The sequence below is a fragment of the Pezoporus wallicus genome, unplaced genomic scaffold (genome assembly GCF_028554395.1).
Source record: "Pezoporus wallicus isolate ANWC-B61680 ecotype Strahan unplaced genomic scaffold, APGP_CSIRO_Pwel_v1 contig_2384, whole genome shotgun sequence".
Classification (NCBI taxonomy): domain Eukaryota; kingdom Metazoa; phylum Chordata; class Aves; order Psittaciformes; family Psittacidae; genus Pezoporus; species Pezoporus wallicus.
Window position 1 is genome coordinate 658443 of NW_026640488.1, and position 23511 is coordinate 681953.

The 23511-nt window shown below is 40.0% G+C and overlaps 1 protein-coding gene across 1 annotated transcript in view; it reads left to right on the forward strand.

Moving 5' to 3' along the window:
* The window catches only part of FHIP1A (FHF complex subunit HOOK interacting protein 1A), a 48938-nt gene that overhangs the window by 1191 nt on the left and 24236 nt on the right, over window positions 1–23511 (forward strand). Inside the window, exons 2-5 of the mRNA XM_057419029.1 lie at window positions 9373–9605; window positions 11573–12199; window positions 16618–16776; window positions 22704–22790. Coding sequence (XP_057275012.1) covers window positions 9504–9605; window positions 11573–12199; window positions 16618–16776; window positions 22704–22790 — 975 coding nt within the window. The 5' untranslated portion in view covers window positions 9373–9503. The remainder of the gene's footprint in view (window positions 1–9372; window positions 9606–11572; window positions 12200–16617; window positions 16777–22703; window positions 22791–23511) is intronic.

Genomic DNA, 23511 nt, shown 5'->3' on the forward strand with positions numbered 1-23511 from the left:
ATGACAAAACAAAATTACTAGTGTAGACACAGCAGCCGATACCTGCAATTCACCTGTAAGTCAAGGAATGGAAAGTAGCTTTCGTTCAGTGACATGTGCTACACCCTGTGGGGTTGTTGTCTTTCTTTTTGAAACTTGGTATGAAAGCATATTCACAGTACAAAGTTTTAAACTGAGTTTTGTTTTGCTTGTGATGCTTGTCTCTTACAGTACAACACTGAATGCTTTGGTCTGTGGGTCTTGGGCATTTTAAGGACTTGGTTTTCTGTGGAAACATGGTTTTCTTGGGTCAGCAATTTTGGTGGTAGTTAGGGAAGGAACCAGAAAAGTTAAAGCCTCAGAACTTGTTTCTGTTCAATGACATCTGCCTTCTTTAGTATATAGATAGAAATGATTTTTTTCTGTCCTGTTTTGGGGTTGTTTTTTTTTTTGTTTTTTTTTTCTAGTTTAGTTTAAGGTTTTAATATCCCTTTTACAGCAGTTGCCTGCTAGTAGCAGACAAGATAGCTCATTGTGACTGTGCCTGAATGTTACTAAGGATAGAGATATCTAGCTTGGATTTTAAGAACTCTAGCTGCTATTTTATTCTCAAGTTTTTAAACAACATAACCTGTGTTTTCAACCACTGATTATCACCAAATGTTGCTTTTCTGTATTAGGCCAAATGGGAGAGGATCAAATATATCTGAAAAACAGGCTTATTACATTCTTATCTCTCTCTAAAAGGAACAAGTCATACCAGTAGAATTGCAACCTTATTTTTTCCCCTCCCTGGCTTCAGATTTATGACCTAGGGATATGAACATGTAGTTAATTCCTCCTGGGACTTTGCAAAAGTAACTTCAGTGACTGGTATGCTCTTGAGTTCCAGTGAGATTGCTTATGTGCAAATGCATGTGGTAGGTGAACACATCCTGTAGTGTATCAAGTAAATAGAGCCCTCCTTGAGGAGGTCAAGGTCTCTGTCAAGTATTCTGCTTTGTTTAGTTACTGTTTTGTTGAGCAATTACTGAGCTTTGGTAATAACGCCTTTTGATGGGTTGTTGATCCCATTGCTTGCTCATTTATGCTGTTACATCACTGTTGAGCTGTGCTGTCAGATGGTCCTCTTGGCTGTCTTGCTGTGGAAGAATTGCCCATTCATGTGTCTGGAGAACCATGTATTTATTTAATGCTGTAACCTGAATCACCTAACATGTAGGGGGTTATAACAGCCATAAGATTACATAGATCGTACAAAGAGGCCAGTGGTACCCCAGTTAGTTGCCTGAGTTAATGTGGATATAAAATAAACATATGAGTAGTGTAGCTTCCTGGAGATTTTAATAAAAATCAGTTGTGGTTTTTAACTGCAGCAGGCTGTAGGTGTAGATGACTGTAAATGGGACAGTAAGATTTTTGTCTCACTATAAAATATACTGCATTTAGTTTCTCTCATGAGATAGATTTTGTTAGGCAGTCTCTGTGGGGAGAAGTCACATTCTTACTTTTGTGTTAGCAGGTTGGATTAAATGCTTGATGAGAACAGATTGATACTTTGATTAACTACATTGTTTTACAATTTGTGGTGACATGTTCTCTGTTAGGCTTTTAAGCAGATAGCTTTATCGGTGTAAAACATCTTCCCCCGGCCACACATGGAAGGCATAGTGTCTTTGCAGATACTGGTAGAAAAGACAGATTGAAGAAAGCTGACTGAATGTGAAATGTTTGCTTGAGGTAGACAAAGGACAGGACAGTTGGTGGACTGCAGCATGGATACATGAAAACAACAAATGAAGGAGGAAGATAATCATTCATGTAGTTTAAACTGTTCCTCTCATAATCTGCTGCAGCTTTCTTGATAGTAGAGTTTCTGAAGATGAGTAGTACTTAACCAGAAAGAGGATCTTCTGTTCCAGTAGCTTTTAACTGCTGACATTTTCTCAGTTGCCTACCACAGGCCTACTGCTCCCCAGTGAGAAAGCTCTACTGCTTCTGCATTCTGGTGATGAATGTGTAGGGTCATTAAGGGTAGGGATGGGACTGTTCTTCATAGGCTTTACTTTTGTAGAAAAACTTAGCACAAGCAGGATGAATCCTTTCCTTTGAAAGGATTGATGTCTTCCTTTGAAACACTTATTAATAAAAATTTAAATCCTCTCCCTGATCATAGTCCCTAAAGAAAGGCTGAATAAATTATGCAGAAGGCTTTCTTTTCAATCAAAAACAAACAAATCCTGAACAAGGTTTCTTTTAAGCTGGAACTAAGTCAAGGCATGCTAAAATTTGCCACTCATTTTTCTCCCACTCTCCCTCATCCACTTATCAGAGGCTGCAGAGATGTAATTGCATAGCTATGCTTAAGACCGTATAATTTCCCCTCTGCTTCCTGAAGTTGTCTGATTTCAAGCCCCTTTATGCTACACTGATCCAAGAAAATGTTTTGATATATGCTGTTTCTTTCACTGCCACTGAGGCTTCTTATCCATCTCTCCATTGCCTCTTGTGTTGTGCTCTGTGGACTGGCAGGGTGGAAAGCTTTGACCAGCAAAGCAAAAGCATGATGTATGTAGTAAGAGGTACACTTGTGTTTGAGAACCATTGAAGAACTCAGCATCTTAGTGTTTAAACCTTGATAATGAAACTGCAGAGCCTTGTAGCCTATTCTGTGTCTACCTTGCTGTATTAGGCAGTATATCTTTTGTCTGTAAGTTGTATATGGAATCCCCAATCCTGCAAATTCATGTGCTATATTTCTTTAAGTCAAAAGTGAAACTTTTGAAAAGAGACACTCCAGTGGGAGTGGACTTCACGGGATTCTCTGCTAGCCTGTTCTTCTAGTGCACTTTTCAGTAAAATAAGTATTTCTGTGGACTGGGGAGTTCAGCCCTGTAATCAGCTGTGTAAAAAGGGTTGATGATTTACAGACTTCTGAAGGAAAACTGAAAGCAGAAATCCTCCATGAATCCAATGAATGGGTCTCAATCTCATCATTAATCTAAAGCTACCCAGTGCAGTTGTAGACCGCTGCTTTTTTAAAAACTGGAAATGCACTGATTTGTGCTGAGGTTTTCTGCTCTCTTCCTGTTTACTTACCGGAGACTGCACAAACACAGTTACAGACCTCTGTGACTATATAACTTTCTCTGTTGCTTAGGGAGTGTCAGGTGCCTGTTAGCATGTTTGTATATGCAACAGTTAACCAGATTTTCAGGAAGAAAAATTGCAACCAACTAACCAAGCCTACATGGAAAGGTATTTAATATGAAACCAACATGTTTTATGTAGGTGCAAATCACTTGCCTAATTTCAAAAGCTTTGTCCAGCTTGACAGAGTATAGGAAGATCTTAGGGGAGATGGTGACTTGTCACTTTGAACCTCAGTTCCTCCTGTGTGTGATGCGTGTGCTGATGCCTCTTGTTCCACATGAGGATTGTTAAATATATAAACCCTTGGTGGTAGGGGCAGTTACCTTGTGTAGGAGAAGAGGGATTGGAGACAAAATTGTCATCAGTATAGGCAATCAGAATAGGTCTAGAAGGCACGTATAGGTGGATATGGCCTTGTGATAGGGTTAAATGACTGATGGATAAGATACGGTTGATTTGTGGAAAGATTTACCTGTTAAGAAGGTTCTGTTACTGTGTGGCATTGCCAAAGTGTTAAACTGGGCAGTGTTTTTTGGAAGTAGAATTTTGAATGGACTGCAGGACAAGTGTATTTGCACTTGTCAGAGCTGTCAAATGGTGGAAGAATACCTTGATCAGGATTTAGCAGAGAGGAAAGGCTAAATTATTGTACAATTTTAACCATGAGCTGATTAAAATAAACATTTACTTTTGTTCTTAGTGGCCTCAAGTTCACTTCTACCCCTTCTTCCATGAATTGGTGCTTTATAAATTATTTTCTCACCTTTGGACTCAAAATAGTCAGCTTATTTGTCCTGTTTAATTGGAGTTAGTTTAACTTCACAGGGAACAATGTGATGTCGCAGTTACTGTGGCATATTTGGTCGTACAAAATCATCAAGAAAACCTACTAATCTGGTAGCAAAATCTGCTTACCACAAATATAATGAATACATTATTTCTACTACTACTATAACTAGAGCATGTTAACTTTAGATTGGTGTGTATCTTAAAAGATAGTATCTCTTCCAGTTCAGTTACTTTCCTTTTTTAAATAGGTACATTGTTTTTAGGATCTCTGTGACCACTGCAGTTGTCAAAAGCTTTGAGCTTTGTATGCTTTCTGAAACACTATTACAGAATTTGAAGTCTTTGAAGCCTACACAGTCTATTAGTGCTTTGTGTTACTAATGAATTCCAGCATCCTAAGATGCTTTCCAAACTGGAAATATTTGCTTCCTTAAAGGAACTGATTTGATTTTTAGAAATATTGTGGCATATTGCAGACTGTCTTGTTACTTTTAAATTAGAGATGATTAAATAGCCATAGTACTGGCTGCTGTGAGGATAATGTTTGTGTTCTCTCTCTGCTCAGATTTCAGATCCAGTAGCTGGTCTAAAATGCAGTTGAACTTAGTTCTCATCAACTGAATGTTTGCTGCAGGCAAGTTGTTTTCAGCTAATAATTTAAATTTAGCATTTTTGACCTTCATTTGATGCGTTGTACAGTCTGTTTATGATGCCTTTGTGCAGTAGGAGTGAACATTCAGAATGAGCTGTTTGGGTTGAATTTTACTGAGATGCTCTTTTTTGTCCCCAAGGGACGAATGATCTTTTTTGTCGTTCTTTGTTGTTAAAGATGTAAGTGGCTTTATTCTTGTGATTGTGTGTATGTGCAGTATACTGTCAGGTTTTAGTTAGAGTACATAAATGCTGGAGCTGAATTTGCTATTTTGCAGGTTGTCAGTCACATAATCCCAAAGATCTTTATCAAGCAATGTGGTGGCGTTTGTACCGGTAATAACAAGCATAGTAAATAGACCAGGCAGGATGCATGCAACATCAGCTTGAGGGAACGTTCCTAAAAGTCTTCTGTAAATGGTAGTATAGACATTTCTAGAGTTAGTAACACTGAAAGCTTTTGCTCTTCTGATCTAGTGCCATCTAACTCTGAAAAAAATCCAATTTGAATCATAATGCTGGCGGTTGTTAATGACCTGTGTATCTGAAAACTCATGGTGTTGTAATTTGAGTGTGCCCAAATCGGGACTTGGAAATAGCAAGAAGGTCTTAAATATCTTGGATAAATAGGACCTTAGAGGACTTTATGCTGGAAATGGTGAGACACCTTCTTGTCTTGCAGACTTCTTTTACAGGGGCTTTATCTGTTCTTTATATATCATAGCTAGACTTAGAATATGTGTAGCTATGATGTGGAGGAAAAGATGTCCGTGCTGTAAGTTAGCTGCTTAGGCCGTAAGCTGTTAGCAGAGGCAGGACTTGAGGGCTCAGTAACATGGCAGTGGTTATAAATTCTTACACAAGTGTAACTAAGTAGCACTTCTGTGGAAAGTGAGCTGTCTTACTGAACACACAAACCTAACAGTGGCTCTGTCACTGGATCTCTTAGCATCTTCCTGTATTTTGAACCTGTGGTGGGAGATGTACTGCATGTGTTCACTTTAAGTCTTTTCATAGCTGCAGAGAAGTAGGGCTGTATTTCAATAATCTATAATGACCAAAGCACTAGTATGGAACCTCTACCTCCAAAAAGTATGTTTAGAGAGCTACAAGATAGAAGTAGCCATTTAAAAGAGGGTCTGTCTCATTGGGAGTGATTGAGTACTGTCTTGAAATTTGTGGAGTCTGAGGTTGGGGTAGAAAAGATAGATAAGGGGAAAAGAAAATTGCAAATGCTGGGGAGGACAGAGAATTGGAACAGATTAGAGGAGAAGAGAGGATAATGGGTTAAATAGTTTTGGATTGCCTGTGTGATGCATCTTAGAACTCTGCATGTGACTCCAGAGTCTTATATCACTGATCTTTGTTTTTTCTTATGAGCATTCATGAAGAAAGCCATAATATCCCCTATTGTTTTTTACTATCTTAAATAGTGGAGACTGATCTGAAGTTTCTGATTCTATTCTTGGCATCCTACTGCTGTACTGCTGACAGAATTTGCCATGTGATAGCTAGTTGTGTAATATCGGTTTCTTTAAATTCTTAAATAAAATGCAAAGTCTACGTTGAAACAACCTCTAAGTTGTAAAGTCAAACAACTTGTAAGTTCCAGAATTGAGCTTGCCTCTGCTTTTCTAATTAAGTTCTCTTGCTGCACCTTATGATACCATCTTTAATTACACAATCACATTATTTTTTCCAAAGCTGCTTGCTTCACTTCATGTGCAGGACAGATCTGCTCAAAGGGTGAATCAAGGCTGTGTAATGAAGGACACCTTTTGCCTGGAGAAGTCTGAACTTTACAGAAATGGAAGGATTTCTGTTTGAAGGAGAGGGCTGACAAAGAGGGAGCTGGCAGTAATTGGACAGGTGATCTGGAAGAATAGGTTAGTTAAATATTCCTGTGGATTATTATGTCTGGTATTAGGCGAACTACTTAAAGCAGGTTTATTTTAAATGGTCTCTGAGCATTCATCTTGTTTTCTGAGTGTTTTTTGGCAGAAATGTTGAGCTCTCAGACCTGCAAGCACAATCACCAGAAGCTGTGCATTGAACATACAGTGGTCCCTATGGTTGTTAGTAATGATAAAAAAAACAGATCCTAGGCCTTTGGAGTTGTGTTCTCAAATGCTTGCTACTCTGATCCTTGTTTGAACATGTCTATACATGTAACATGTATATAGAACATGTAATATATAGGTGCAGGAAAATAGAATCATAGAATAGTTAGGGTTGGAAAGGAGCTTAAGATCATGTAGTTCCACCCCCCCTGCCGTGGGCAGGGACACCTCATACTAAACCACATCACCCAAGGCTCTGTCCAACCAGGCCTTGAACACCGCTAGGGATGGAGCATTCACAACTTCCCTGGGCAACCCATTCCAGTGCCTCACCACCCTTACAGTAAACAATTTCTTCATTATATCCTATCTAAACTTCCCCTGTTGAAGTTTCAACCCATTACCCCTTGTCCTGTCACTACAGTCCCTAATGAAGAGTCCCTCCCCAGCATCCTTATAGCCACGCTCCAGATACTGGAAGGCTGCTATGAGGTCTCCACGCAGCCTTCTCTTCTCCAGGATGAACAGCCCCAACTTTCTCAGCCTATCTTCTTACAGGAGGTGCTCCAGTCCCCTGGTCATCCTCGTGGCCCTTCTCTGGACTTGTTCCAACAGTTCCATGTCGTTTTTATGTTGAGGACAGCAGAACTGCACACAATACTGCAGGTGAGGTCTCACAAGAGTAGAGTAGAGGGGCAGGATCACCTCCTCCGACCTGCTGGTCACGTTCCTTTTGATGCAGCCCAGGATACGGCTGGCTTTCTGGGCTGCGAGTGCACACTGCAGCTGCCTCATGTTCATTTTCTCATTAACCAACACCCCCAGGTCCTTCTTCACAGGGCTGCTCTGAATCTCTCCTTTGCCCAACCTGTAGCTGTGCCTGGGATTGCTCCAACCCAGGTGTAGGACCCTGCACTTGGCATGGTTAAACTTCATGAGGTTGGCATCAGCCCACCTCACAAGCGTGTCAAGGTCCCTCTGGATGGCATTCCTTCCCTCCAGGGTATCAACCGAACCACACAGCTTGGTGTCATCGGCAAACTTGCTGAGGGCGCACTCAATCCCACTGTCCATGTCAGCAACAAGTCCGATCCCAACACCGATCCTTGAGGAACACCACCATTACTGGTCTCCAGCTGGACGTTGGGCCATTGACCACAACTCTTTGTGTGTGGCCATCCAGCCAGTTCTTTATCCACCGAGTGGTCCATCTATCAAATTGATATCTCTCCAATTTAGAGACAAGGATGTCATGTGGGACAGTGTCGAACGCTTTGCACAAGAATGCAGAACCATCTTTTGCTTTTTTGCTTGTGTTAGAAATATTAGAGTTGTACCCTGTACATTTGTGTACATTTTGAAAACGGTGAATGTTTGCTCCTGCTTTTAGGACAGGCTGTAGGTTTTCCTGTGCTAACAGTTTCAAGATTATAAGCACATGCAGGAAGCAGAGTTCTGCAGAGAAAAGAATTTTATCTTTTAAGATACATGGTGAGAAATACATGTTACACCGTTAAAGAATTGCTACATAGGCTGTGGCAACATAGAGTAAAAAATTTCCTCATGTGTTTCACTAACCTGATGCATCCCAGAGGTCCAGGGGCCCTGGGATCTTGATGAAGACTGGTGAAAATGAGAGCATCAAAATGCAGTCTGTTATGGAAATCAAAACCTGCTAGGACTTACATGAACTGTAGGAACTTGCAGTGCATTTGTTGTATTCCTAGAGAATTTGCACATTGGTGTTGTGGAAATTATGTTTTTGCTGGAGTTTTGGGGGGGTTCTTTGTTTATTGTTTGGGGTTTTTTTTGGGTGTTTTGTTTTGTTTATGCTATGGCCCAAAACAGAATTCAGTTAAAGCCTAATTGGTTTGTGAAAAGGAGACTCAAAATGTAAAGCATATGGAGGGGGAAAGAAAGGGGGGAGGGACACAACAACTGTCTGACATAGATATAGGTGCTTGAGGGGATAATATGTTCTCTTAAGCCTCTCAAATATCTGGAAGATATCTGTCTTTGTTTCATTTTAACTTTCCCCTGCAGGTGTGCAACTACTTTGATACTTGGATATCTAGGATAATAAATAATGGATTAAAAGAACATTTCAATGTTTGGTCTTATTCTCAGAGTCCTTTAATATGACATCTCAATTTATTTGGCTTTGGATACATGAAGGTTTTATCTTTTCTGTTGTTTGTAGTTACTTTGGTATTGATACAGATACATTCTTCTAATTGCATATGTTGTTCCACAGATATTTTCAATTGTTTATGATATGATTTTGGCCAGAAAACTTTAAGTTTCTGTAACTATATTAATGGAAATGTTGTTTCTAAAAAATAAGGAAACAACCTGTACTTTTTTTTCACCTGTATAGTCTATACAACATTAATTACGAAGAAGCTGTGAAGAGACATGGTCAGATGGCAAAAATGTCATAATGAAGAATTGAAAATGTAGTGACATATGCATAAAAGGCTCACTGCATGAGCTTCTGTTATGTTTATTTCAGTAGCATCTTAATTCTGTTGCTGATCTCAAATGTTTGAGCATTAGAAACTATTATCATGAGGAAAAAATTGAGAAGATGGTCCCATATAATATGCTTTAAAAAGTTCTATCCTCAGACTGAATTAAAAGAAAAAAAGGTTTTATTGTTTTCTTTAAGTATATTCTCTTCTGTTATACACTGCTATTTGATGTGCATAAGTATATGTGTTTTGTTTTGGTTTTTTAACAGGTTTCTGTGGATACCAAAGCTCAATTCACAATGCCAGTCTTATCAGGATGCTTGAACATCTGCAGCTAATTACAGGACTCTAAAAAGAAAATCAGCATGGCCTAGTTGGTTTCACCTTTGGAAAACTTATAATGTCCTCTGGAACCAGTATCAGCAAAAATCGCCAGGCTCCGAGCCTGCAGGGTGTTGACCCAGAAACATGCATGATAGTGTTTAGAACTCACTGGGCACAGGTAATGTTAATTAGTTTTATTGATTTGAAGTAGGCTGCATTAAGAGGAATTTGTTTCATTCTTTCTTTGGAATAATCCTGAATTGCAAAGGCACAAATGCCCTTAATGCAGAGTGTAGTAGATGACACTGAAACCTTCTTAAAACACAAAGGTAATTGACCTTTCAAGGTATGGTTAGGCTTTACTAATCACAGTTTGAATTTCAGATTTACATCTAAATGGGAAGTGGTAGGACATGGTAATTTCTAATGGAAGGCCTAGATCTTCTTACTGGGTTTTCTAGTGATTCACAGTGACTTGTACCTTGTTGCAAACCTTTGTGCTTTCTTATGCTGCAGAGAGCTTGCTTAGCTTTTACAAAATATATTTGATGCATGGTGCAAAGCTGTACACAGTGTTGTTTGTTATGGATAAATGTAGATTATGCACTTCAGCATATTCCAGAAATTGTTTGCATGTCATCAGGATTATAATTGCTTTTAGGCAAAGATGTTTTGCTCTGAGCACCACAATACAAGGTCTTATTTGCCGCAGTAATATGAATAACTAACGGTTTATGTAAAATTGATTTCTGTGCTGCTGCTTTTGCTGTTTTTCGGCCATCCTAAAAACAAACTAGATGAGTGGTGGTGTTTCTGAGATGTTTCCAGAGTCAGAGGAGCCATCCTTCAAGACTCACCTTTTCTCACTTAACTATAGTGATACCATCATGTTAGGGGAGTTGCTAGGTTTCTTTGTGGTTTGTGGCAATTATCCTTCACAAACAGGCTAAAAAAGTAGCTGTTTCACAGACAGCAAGCTTCATCAATTGTGTGCAGAACAGAATTTAATCCAGTGGTGTCAATTCTGGGATGACAATTGTTACTCAATCCTAAATCCATATTGAATGTTGCAAGTGTATGTGGGTATCGGTGACCATTTGGTATCATGTGTTCAGTTCTGAGCTTGTCATTACAGGAGAGATATTGAATTGCTGGGACCAGGTCCAGAGAAGGGCAACGAAGCTGGTGAAGAGCCTGGAGCACCAGTCTGATGAGGAACGGCTGAGGGACCTGGGGTTGTTTAGTCTGGAAAAGAGGAGGTTCAGAGGTGGCCTTATTGCTCTCTACAACTATCTGAAAAGAGGAAGGAGGGAGGAGGTGGCTGATCTCTTCTCCCAAGTAACAAGTGATAGGACAAGAGATAATGGCCTCAAGCTGTGCCAGGGGAGGTTTAGAATGGATATTAGGAAAACTTTCTTCACCACAAAGGTTGTCAGGCATTGGAAGAGGATTGCCCAGGGGAGTCACTGTCGTCAATGTCCCTGGAATTGTTCAAAAGCAGTGTAGAGGAGGCCTTTAGTGATACGGTTTAGTGGTGGACTTGGCAGTCCTGAGGTAAAGGTTGGACTTAATGATCTTAAAGGTCTTTTCCAAGCTAGTGGATTCTATGGCTCTATAAAAGATGTGGCCAGGAAAGATTAGCTTTTTGGCCTTCTGCTGCTTTTTTACTACTGCAGATCATCGCATGATATTGACACTCTTGACCACAGCTACTCTGGCTGAAGAGCAGGCCTTTTGATTTCAGTCCTCTGTGACAAAGAAACTTATTCCAAACATCACTGAATCTCAGTTTCTGAAGGCTGAGGGAATTTAGTTTATCCATACTTCAGAGAAGCCCAAGTTTTCAGCAATAAGACAAGTGGCAAACTTAGGTATTATTAATATTAAAATATTAAATATATAAATTATATATTATAATGTAAAATATTTTCTAAGTGAACAAAAGCATTGTTTTGGCCTCATGTATGCCAAATGTGATAATCTCTGATATTAAATTTAGAAAGTTTGACAGAGAAAAACTAAAAGCGTAAAGAATTTGCACATCTTAAGTAATTTTAAGTAAGGATTTTTTTCCCCCCTTATGGGGTAAGTGAATATTTTTTTTTAAAGCACTTAAATAACTGATGTGCCTTTGTTTCCCTTTAGGTTGTGAAGATTTTAGAGAAGCATGATCCTTTGAAAAACACTCAGGCAAAGTATGGGGCAATTTCACCTGATGAGGCCAGCACTGTTCAGAACTATGTGGAGCACATGCTTTTCTTGTTAATTGAGGAGCAAGCAAACGATGCCTCAATGGGGCCTATTCTGGAGTTTGTGGTCTCAGAAAACATCATGGAGAAGCTTTTTCTTTGGAGCCTCCGGCGAGAGTTCACGGATGAGACAAAAATCGAGCAACTCAAAATGTATGAAATGCTAGTAACCCAGTCTCATCAGCCTTTGCTGCATCACAAGCCCATCTTGAAACCTTTGATGATGTTGCTGAGTTCCTGCTCAGGAACAGCCACTCCAACAGTGGAAACAGAGTTGGTTGTCCTCTTGAACCAGCTCTGCTCTATAATAGCCAAAGATCCCTCCATTTTAGAGCTGTTTTTTCACACCAGCGAGGACCATGGAGCTGCCAATTTCCTTATATTTTCCCTGCTGATTCCCTTCATCCACCGAGAAGGAACAGTAGGCCAACAGGCCCGTGACGCACTGCTTTTCATAATGTCTCTGTCTGCAGAAAACAACGTTGTTGCAAACCACATAGCAGAAAACACCTACTTTTGCCCAGTAAGTTGTTCTTGGTTTACTTGATCTTCTAAACTGTCTTCCCTATACTCTTCTCATCCTTTTCTGTCATTTTTTATGAAGATGTGTTGCAACACATTTGTTTCTGCTAGCAGCTGTTTCACCAATTGTAATGCTGTTTAAGCCAAACGCAGTCTTGCTTCTTGTTTCCGTACCAGTGTCTTGTGGGTTTGGGTCAGCACAAGTGTTTTTGCAGTCACACAGTGTATTGAATTGGGAAACTAATGGAAGTTATAGGAGAACTTGATGGGAGGGAAACCTGTTCTGTCTTACTTTAAGACCCCTATGAGATTCTGGGGGTGAAGGGAGTGAGAAATAGGAACAAGGTGTTCTGAGGCTGTTGTTTCTGGTGGCAGTTCTAGTATAAGCAGGTTGTGCTTGCCACACTATAACATCAGTTCAAAAAATGTGTGAAAATAGTGTATTATAGAAATGTAATATTTTTGCAAGCTAAATCTTTGCAAGCTTGACCTTTCTGACAGGATTGGACATTTCTGTGGCCATCTCAGACAAGCTACCATCTTGCTGTGTTGTACTCTGTTACAACACTTGGTAGTAGTATTGTGTTGTGACATCTGGCAGATCAATCTTACTACAAGAATAGAAAACCTTTGCTGTTAAACAAGTAAATAATATAAATTGATTAACAAAGCTTCCCTACTGCAGTTTCAAAGCTAAAGCAGAATGGGTATGACAACACTTGCTTCTTAATGCCTTATCAGAAAAGTCAGTTTGAGATGGATGGGTTCAGAACCAAATATTCTGTGGGGAAAATAGCTCTGATGTGACAGTTTTTGGACTGAGCCTTTTATCTTCTGTGTGGCCTGCATTCTAGTTTAGTGCATGCCAGAATAACGGAGGGCAGCCTTACAAAAAGCAGAGAGTTTTAGAGCCAAGAATATTAGAATCCCTGCCTTAGGCATTAGTACATGACGGCTATTCCAGCTGTAGGTTTCCATTTTCTCTGAGATTGGGATGCCCTTTGAGCAGTGGGGCAGAGCTGGGTTTGTGGGCTGAAGGAGGCCTACAGGTTCTAAAACAAAACTTCTAATTGGTTTCCTTTGTCAGTCGTAAATATTGCATTGATTTTTTTTTTTTTTGTGTTGAGAGACTCCAGTTGACCTTGTTTAATAGATGCTGCTGAAGAATATGAATGTGATTCTCAAACTGTCCCTGAGACAGATACCGTTATTAGATCCATGCTGTAACTTCCATAATTACATCTTCCAATTAATTAAAAAGAAAAAAAGCAGCCTTTTTACACTGAAGATAAAAGCCAGCTGCATTAACCTTCCAACAGCAGGGAGCCATGATTGACAAACATTCTAATTAGGAAGGATTCTTGTCAAAATGAGCCAAAGTCAGACTTCCTGAACAGTAATGAGACTGGCCTAAGTCTATAATAAAACTTCAATGCAATGCCATAGAATTACTTCACTAGCACAACATCTTCTTTTGAATTTGAGTGAGATGAGCTGAAGGAACAGGTTTTTCTCTGGTGGAAGACTCTCTAGGTGTCAGTGGCATTGCTGTATAGCACTCAAATAAGTGCAGATGTGGCCTCAGCTGCTCTGCAAAACAGCAGTCCTGTGCTGATCGGAGTGGCATTTTGGTGACGCTGTGTTGATGCTGTCTCTGATTCTGAGGCCAAGGTGATTGGTAGCATATAGGGTTGTCTTTACTATGCCTTAATGCATAGTATAGACGTCTGCTGGGATGGGGTCTGACCATAAATCTCTGCTGCCTCATATACCTGAATCAGTGTTAGATCGGTACCCAAGTGAACCTGAATGCTCTCTTGATACTTTTTTTGAGCTAACTCTGGTTAGCAGCTTTTTAAAACCAGGTTGTCTATAGTATTCAGAACTGTAGGTAAAAAAAACTATAAAGAAGGAAAGGGGACAGGCTGTAGTAATATACATCACTAAAAATTTTAATGCAGAATGTGTAGACAAACTGTTAGGCAAAGTTTTCTGGTTGTAGAGAGAATTCTGCCGTATCATTTTTGTCATGTTTTGACCTGACAGTTTTCTGAATCTGAATAGAAGATGTTGTCTGTTTAGCCATATAATAATAAAACAATGTTTCTAAAGAATTTTGAGCAGGATAGCATCTCAGAGTGTCTCCCTAAACTTTGTAAATACCTCACAGCTTAGGAAAGCAAGTATTAAAGGAGGAGGAGGTATGGCTCTGCAATGTCCTTGAAAGGTTGAGGCTGCACAGAAATAGACTATCAATGTGGGAGGAAAGGAAATTATTACAGGGAAGAAATTGGCCATTGGTTATATTATATATATATATATAGTATTAGCAATTGATTATATATTAACAACACATTTAATCATATAGTATTTCTGGGATTACAAATCAAATCTCTTCTGTGAGTCAAGAGAAAGTAAATAAATCAAGGAGACTGGTTTGCAGAGAGACTCACAACTCGATGGAGAGAAAGAAACTGCTGGAGATGCTTGTAAATGAGCATGTAGGGTTGACATGACAAATATTGGGAGAAGTTTAAAAGGACACTGCTGTGGGTGAAACTAAAAATAAAACTGATCTTGCCCTTCCAGGATGTGAAATCATTCATTTTCATCTCTCTCAGTTTTTTTGTGGGTCTGTTTGTTTTTTTGTTTGTTTTAAATAGAAGTTTATAATTTTACTTATTAAAACTCTGTAATGTAGTCTATATATGTGCATTGCTTTATATGCCAGTTTATAGAATGTGAAGAGTTCTGTTAGTAATTTGAAATGGTAATCCTGCTTATACCATATACTTCTATGAAATTTTTCATATACTTTTTGCCTAGAGAAATGAAATTGCTTCCAGGGGCTATTCTCTCTCTTACTGCTTTAGAAACTGAGCTTCACAGAGACATTTGTGTTGTATTTCATAGCAAAAATAAGAGCTTTTTAAATGTCGCAGATTTTAGCAGCTACATGTCACTTCTTCAGTAACTCAGACAAATGGAAGAATTACTCACTTTAAGACATTGACCGATTCCGAATTCACTGTTCCTCTTAGTGGAGAGTAGTAGGTTTTGTTCAAAGTGGCTTTCTTGTGCTCAGGGACTAAAATTCCCTATGAAGGAAAAATGTGGATAGTGCTCAGCTCTGAAAATCAGATTTCTTACTGAGAAGGTGAGTATGTGTTTGTGAATAACAATTGCATTTTAAACAATTGAAAATCAAATATGCATTAATTAATGGGTTGCAACACAAATTTGAAGTTTGCTCTTCAGTATTTTTTCCTTCCTAGAATTATTGGAAAACTGGGTTTTTAGAGTGTGTGTGAGTTATATATACAGATAGTTCTATAGGCCTAGTAGGATCTTCCTGACTTTCTGTTTTGAGCTTTTCTGCCATTGGAGAGAGAAAAGGAAAAAAAAATATTCTGGAAGAGTCTGATTGTACAGAAAAAACTTTGCTCAACAGGTTTAGCTTCTTAGTTTTTTAACATATCCCCAGCATCTTTCTTTTTGCATCTATGTATACATGTGTATATAAAAAAAAGTAGCACAGTGTATTAACGCACTAAATTTTCCACAGTATTCCCCCCCGTCCCCATCCCCTTTAATGTTTGGCTTAATTATGTATGCCAGAATAAATCCATCTTCAAAATTTAGGAATGGAAACCATTCAGAAAGCCAGTCTTTGCCTGACTGCATGGGTTAGCAATTATAATTGATTATGCTTGCATGTGATCAAAACCTGATTGACCTTTCTGTGAACCCTTGGTCTTCGACCGGCATATTGTCAACTGTTTGTTTTCTAATTAGTAAGACATTTGTATTTCATCTGAGCTTTGACTGTCTAGCCCTGTAGATGCCAAGTAGGTTTACGGAGAAAAAAAGGTCTGTTGAATGAAAGCTTAAAAAGTTTCCATCAAGCTGAGTCTTAACATTCTCATAAAAATGAGAATTGCCTAAAAAATTATCCTCAAGTCTAAAAATATTTAGAATTTTTTCAGCTTCAAACAGATTTAGTAATTCAAAGCCTGGCCTGAAACTAGCAGCACTTTAGATATATTGAGTAAAATTTCAAAAACTTTTCTGGAAATACACTTTTTAAATTGCAACTTTTTAAATACACTTTTTAAATTGCAACTAAGAATGCGATCTTGTCCTTCAGTGATATATTCTACATAAATCATCTGTAAACCTTATAACGTTTTTGTGTCATCATGTTCTCCTAAATACCAGCTCTTGAAAGAAGGATATATGGAAGGCTCTCTAAAATATTCATGTCTTTCTGCCACGGCACTCTTTCAAAAGGAAATTAAATTAGTCTCAACAGTCTCTGATGTTACTAAAATTAGTAAGAGAAACCATTTTTGGCAGTTCCATTCAAACAGATGAACAGTTGGAAAGTTAACTTATTTCTCTTCTGTTTTTGGAATACAGGTGTTAGCAACAGGACTAAGTGGCCTCTATTCATCTTTGCCTACAAAGTTGGAAGAAAATGGAGAAGAGTGGCACTGTCTGCTGAAGGATGACTGGCTCTTGTCACCAGCCCTTGTACAGTTCATGAATTCCCTTGAGTTTTGCAATGCTGTGATACAGGTAATGGAGCAGAGTTGGCCTGCCTTTTTGAAGTAGTAGGTTTTTTTTATATATTCTGCAGAAGTTTGTAGTTGCAGAGTTTATTTAAGATACATTAAATAAGTTTCATATAAAATGCATGCTTTGTGCTATTTGTCCTGGTTATAAGGATGAATTAATATGTTTTTTGTTTTCGCGTGACAAATTTTTCAAATGAAAGCAGTAGATTTATGTGTTTGCTTGATATTTCGTTATGTAATTGGGAGGATTTTCTGGGTTAAAAAAAAAAGAGTTTATTGCATTTTAATACCATGATACTAAAAGTAAATTGAATGCCTTCACAAATGAGAAGATGTAGTTTAGTTTTTATATATTTAAGCACTGAAAAACATTCTGTGTTTCTCTAAGCCCTCTTAAGGGTATCTAGAAAAAAATAGTCTGTTTGCCTGTTTACAAGTACTGCATAAGGAAAGCTTTCCAAGCAGAATTTAGGTGTCTCCGAAGAAATACACATTCATTTTAGATTGGCCTATTTTAGAATCATAGAATAGTTAGGGTTGGAAAGGACCTTAAGATCATCAAGTTCCAACCCCCCTGCCATGAGCAGGGACACCTCACACTAAACCATGTCACCCAAGGCTCTGTTCACTCTGGCCTTGAACACAGCTTCCCTGGGCAACCCATTCCAGTGCCTCACCACCCTTACAGTAAAAAATTTCTTCCTTATATGCAATCTAAACTTCCCCTGTTTAAGTTTGAACCCGTTACCCCTTGTCCTATCACTACAGTCCCTAATGAAGAGTCCCTCCTCAGCATCCTGATAGGCCCCCTTCAGGTACTGGAAGGCTGCTATGAGGTCTCCACGCAGCCTTCTCTTCTCCAGGCTGAACAGCCCCAACTTTCTCAGCCTATCAGTTTTGATTCCACTTTCTGTTCTCAATGATTATTTCTTGATTTCTTTTTTTATTCCTTCCACTGGCTTTGATCCCTTCCTTTCTTTTTGTTTTTCTCTGATCTAAACATAAACTGAGGTTTTTTGTGGTTTTGTATTGTTTTTAAGGCTGGTAAATCCTACAGAAACTTTGTCCAGTATTTTATTAAAACATGACACAAATTCTAGAGAAACTGTGTTTATATGTTACTTGAAGAAATGTGCTGAATAGGATTGAAAATTTAGTCACATTGATTGTTAAATAGAAGATATGTTTTTATGAGATGTGCAAAATACAGTGAAGCAACTGATTGACTCTTAGAGCATTGAACAGGGAAATAATAGCAACTGTCATTCTTTAAATGCAATATAAAGATTTCTAACATGCATGTTTAAACATGAAGAGGAGACAATATTAATTTTGGTGTCTAAGCAGAGTTTTTCTACAGATCTACATTTCCAGGAGGTCATATTTGATACCTTCTTAAAAAATTGATATGAAGGTTACTGCAGACAAATTAAAGCACATGTTATTTTAAACTTAAAATGGTTAAGAACTCTTGTGGTTTAAACCCAGTCAGCCACACAGTTTCTACTCCCCCCAGCTTCTGGACGGATGGGGAGGAGACTCAAAAGAATGTTAACTCCCACGGGTTGAGATAAGAACAGTCCAGTAACTAAGGTATAACACAAACCACTACTGCTACCATCAGTAACGATAATGATAAGGGAAATAACAAGGGAAGAGAATACGATACCACCCGCCGAAACAAGCCCGATCAAGAAGAGCGTGTCCTTCCGGGTAACTCCCAGTTACCTCCCCAGGCATGACGTGCTGTGGTATGGAATACCTGTTTGGCTAGTTTGGGTCAGGTGTCCTGTCCCCGCTTCCTCCTGGCCTCTCCTCCTCCCTGGCAGAGCATGAGACTCAGAGTCCTTGGTCAAAGTAAAACATCAGTGTTATCAGCTCTGTTCCCAGGCTGAAAGTCAAAACACAGCGCTGTACCAGCTACTAAGAAGGAGAAAAATTGACTGCTACTGCTAAACCCAGGACAGTATCCACCCCTTATTTCATACCATTCACGTCATGCTCAGATCCCACATTTTCAATATACCATCGCTCTCCCGTATATATATATCCACATACACAGACAGAGAGAAAGAGATCATTTCTTAGTGCATGGACCAATCCCTATAATGCTGCTGAGTCCCTTTGGTCCATGATTTCAGGTTCCATCTCTTGTTGTTGTCTTTCGGAGCAGGAGAGGCTGTGTGCAGTGTTGGATCGTTGCCTGCTGATGCTGATCGTTCCTTTACTGCAGAACTCATCTGGTTCTATCAAAGTTCATTCTCTGTTGGGATGATGGTCGGAGGGAAGTCAGGGCCAGTCGCTGGTGACCTGAAGACATGTAGTTGATGGTCTATAAAAGGATTACACAGCAGGCAACAGCATACAATTAAGTTCATTGGCTGTTTTCCCCTAAAATCAAATCCCCTTGAGGTATACATCGGACTTCCCCATCTTCCCGCATTACCCACCAAGTATATCCAGGTCCCTGAGCAAAAGCAATCCCACGAGTGGGTGTGCCTTTACCTGAAGCAGGAATAACCCAGACTGTCTTCCCCAGCAAATTCTTCATGTGCACCACAGGAACTTTGTCCCCCTCTACAGCATGTAGAAATTCTGACTGGGCTGGGCCAGCCCTGTTGGCAGATCCTCTGGTGTTGACCAACCAGGTGGCCTTTGGTAAATGTGTATCCCAATGCTTGAAAGTTCCCCCACCCATCGCTCTCAGTGTAGTTTTTAACAGCCCATTGTACCGTTCGATTTTCCCAGAGGCTGGTGCGTGGTAGGGGATGTGATATACCCACTCAGTGCCATGCTCTTTGGCCCAAATATCTATAAGGTTATTCCGGAAATGAGTCCCGTTGTCTGACTCAGTTCTCTCTGGGGTGCCGTGTCGCCACAAAATCTGTTTCTCAAGGCCCAGGATAGTGTTCCGGGCAGTGGCATGGGGCACAGCGTATGTTTCCAGCCACCTGGTGGTTGCTTCCACCATGGTAAGCACATGGCGCTTGCCTTGGCGGGTTGGTGGCAGTGTGATATAATCAATCTGCCAAGCCTCCCCATATTTGTAATTCAGCCATCGTCCTCCATACCAAAGAGGCTTTAACCGCTTGGCTTGTTTAGTTGCAGCACATGTTTCACACTCATGAATAACCTGGGCAATAGTGTCCATTGTTAAGTCCCCTCCTTAATCACGGGGCATCTGTATGTTGCATCTCTACCCTGATGGCCTGAAGTGTCATGGGTGCACCGAGCCAAAAATAATTCACCTTTATGTTGCCAATCTAAGTTGATCTGAGCCACTTCAATCTTAGCTGCTTTATCCACTTGTTGGTTGTTCTGGTGTTCCTCAGTGGCCCCACTCTTGGGTACATGGGCATCTACATGGCATACCTTCACCACCAGGTTCTGCAATTGAGCAGCGATACCTTGCCACAGTGCAGCAGCCCAGATGGATACCTCTGCATTGCCAGTTGCTCTGCTTCCATTGCTGCAACCACCCCCACAGGGCATTTGCCACCATCCATGAGTCAGTATAGAGATAAAGTACTGGCCACTTTTCTCATTCAGCAATGTCCAGGGCCAGCTGGATGGCTTTCACCTCAGCAAACTGACTTGATTCACCCTCTCCTTCAACAATTTCTGCAGCTTGTTGTTGAGGACTCCATACGGCTGCCTTCCATCTCCGATGCTTTCCCACAGTACGGCAGGACCCACCAGTAAACAAGGCATACTGTTTTCCACTTTCTGACAGTTTATTATATGGTGGGGCCTCTTCAGCGTGCACCACCTCCTCCTCTGGTGACATTCCAAAATCTTTGCCCTCTGGCCAGTCCGTGATGACTTCTAGAATGCCTGGATGACTGGGATTTCCTATTTGAGCTTGTTGTGTAATTAGTGCAGCCCATTTACTCCATGTAGCATCAGTTGCATGATGTGTAGAGGAGACCCTGCCTGTGAACATCCAGCCCAGCATGGGCAACTGGGGTGCCAGGAGGAGCTGTGCTTCAGTGCCAGTCACTTCCGAAGCAGCTCAAACCCCTTCCTAGGCTCCCAGTATCTCTTTCTCAGTTGGGGTGTGGCTGACCTCAGATCCTTTGTATCCCTGTCTCCAAAAGCCGAGGGATTGACCTCACATCTCCCCTGTAGCTTTCTGCCAGAGGCTCCAGGTAGGACCGTTCTCCCCAGCTGCAGTGTACAGTACATTTTTACATCTGGCCCGGTCCGGACTGGTCCAAGGGCCACTGCATGAACTATCTCGCGTTTAATTTGCTCAAAGGCTTGTTGTTGTTCAGGGCCCCATTTAAAATCATTCTTCTTCATGGTCACATGATAGAGAGGGCTTACAATCGAACTGTAATTTGGGATGTGCATTCTCCAGAACCCCACAGCACCCAAAAAAGCTTGTGTTTCTTTCTGATTTTTCCAGATTTTGCACTTGTTCTGTGGTGAATTTCCAAAGCACTGGAGGGGCCCACTGGCCTAGATACTTGCCCATACTGTCCCACACGCCCTGCCGCTCATGGCTGTCCAGCCTCGGGAAAATCTCCTGCTCCTCCTATATCGTCGTTTAACCCCTGACAAGACCCAAACCTGACTCTGCTTAACTCTTGAAATCATACAGGATGGTCATGGGCAAAATACACTCTGTATGCATGCCAACATGGTGATCCCCATTACAATCAGCAAACAAGTCTCAACAGTATTAAAAGGCCATTCAAAAACCTCAAAACTCTCAAATGATGCTGTAAAGGGTCGGGTGGGGGGGATGGGGCTGGGAGCGTAAAAGAATGTTTCCTTCACAGGTTGACCACCCGAGAAGGAGAAAAAATGTGTAGCGCTACTGCTAAGCCCAGGACAAGGATCTTCAGCTGACATGCAGAAAGATCAGTTTCTGACTGCTGCTTGAGTGTGCATAGTCTTTCCGCAGCTAAATTAAAAGCTCAGTTGCTGCAGGATTTTTTTTTTCCGTGCATGGAATGGTCTTCATGGCGTGGCTTGTTCTGTGTTGACCTAAAAACTTTGGCCAGACATTAAAAAGGATCAACGTAGCCACTTGCCACTTACTAGGTTTTTTTCCTGGATCACAGCAAAGAGTGGGTAACCCTTCTTCTTTCCCTTTCCAAAGCAAAGGTTAGACATGAAAGGAGGCCTGGGAAGAACTGCAAGTGGGAAAAACTACTTGTGGCCACATGTAGGCTGTGACACTCCAGTCTCTGTGAACTTCAAACACAATATAACAACTTACAGTGCTTCTGAATGGAATATTTTTTTTCTTCTATCAAATTTTTTTTAAATGCATGAACTGGTGATGTGTTCTCTTTGTGAAAGCAAAGTGAATGCTTCATTATAAAAGTAAATTTTTGGCTTCTAATAACTGTTCATTTCTTAAAGCTCTGAACCAACCTATTGAATGAATAATGTAGGTCTTGTTTTAATTTCTGTTTTACAGTGGCTGGGAGAAAAGCAAACAAATAATATGTTGTTACCCCATAGCTAGGGAGTGCTTTGGTTTATCCACTCTTGAACCACAGGAAAGCAGCTGTTCTGCTTTTCCTTCTTGTAGGAGGACAAGTTAACAATGGCAAATCCACCTTCAAGTGACACTGATGAGGTTGCAGGAGCTAAATATAGATTCTCAAATCTTCCTTTGATGCATGGGTATACACGCTTTCTGTCCATTCATTCATCTTTGTCAGCATGCCGGGAGATTGAAAAGCCCTGTTCTCTAACTTTGGCAGGCTTACTATAATTAAACAGAGTTTGTATATTTCTTTGAGGAAAGATCTGTAAGAACTTGAATCATAGTAAATGCTGGTAAGAAAGGTAAGTGAACATACCTTGTTGAATGGGAAAGGATTTTGGTAGTAGTTAATAATACTGTGTACCTTGTCTTGTTTTAAATCTTACTGGAACTGTTCTTTGTCTTTCTCTCCCCCATCCTTTTAGGTGGCACATCCATTGATACGTAACCAGCTTGTAAATTACATTTACAATGGATTTTTGGTGCCAGTAATGGCTCCTGCCCTCCATAAGGTCAGTGGTGTATGCAAGCAGGACAGGACATAACAACAGGCAAAAAGCATTATGGATGATCTCTGTGTAAAGATACAGTTAAATGTAGTGTCAGTAGCAACTTCCGTATAATTAAGAGTCTAGGCTAACTTTCCATCTTTTTATTCTACACTTTCTGTTTACACTGTAGTGAGTATTAAGCAAGATACAGGTATTTCTGAAAAGGTTTAAAATTAAGTGAAATGAAGAGCCAAAATATTTTTGTTGCACTAGGCTGACATATCATCAAAAAAGCAGTGACCTTTTAGGCAACATGTCCTCATATTCCATGAGGATTATTGTTTTCCAAATGAGCATTTTCCAAAAAGAAAATGCCCACAAGGAAAATGTTCAGTCAGGGAATATTATGCTAATTTTAGCAAGGTAGGTATTGTTTTGTAGTTCCTCATCACAGTTGGTAAAGCTACTTTGTAAAGTGGAGAAGAAGTGGAGTTTGGTATGAATTTTATAATGTAGTAGGGTACAATTTATGTTGCTTTGGAGATAAAAGTGATCATTTTAAATTTTTTGGGTTATCCTTTGGCAAAATGTGTCACTGATGTTGGTGAACTACCTGTGTTTTATTTTTTTTTAATTTTTGTTTTTTTTGGGGTTAGACTGCAGCAAACTGCATTTCCAGCTGTTGCAGAATATGCCAATTAACAATCCTGATTGCCCTGTAAAAAGAACACCTTGTATGATG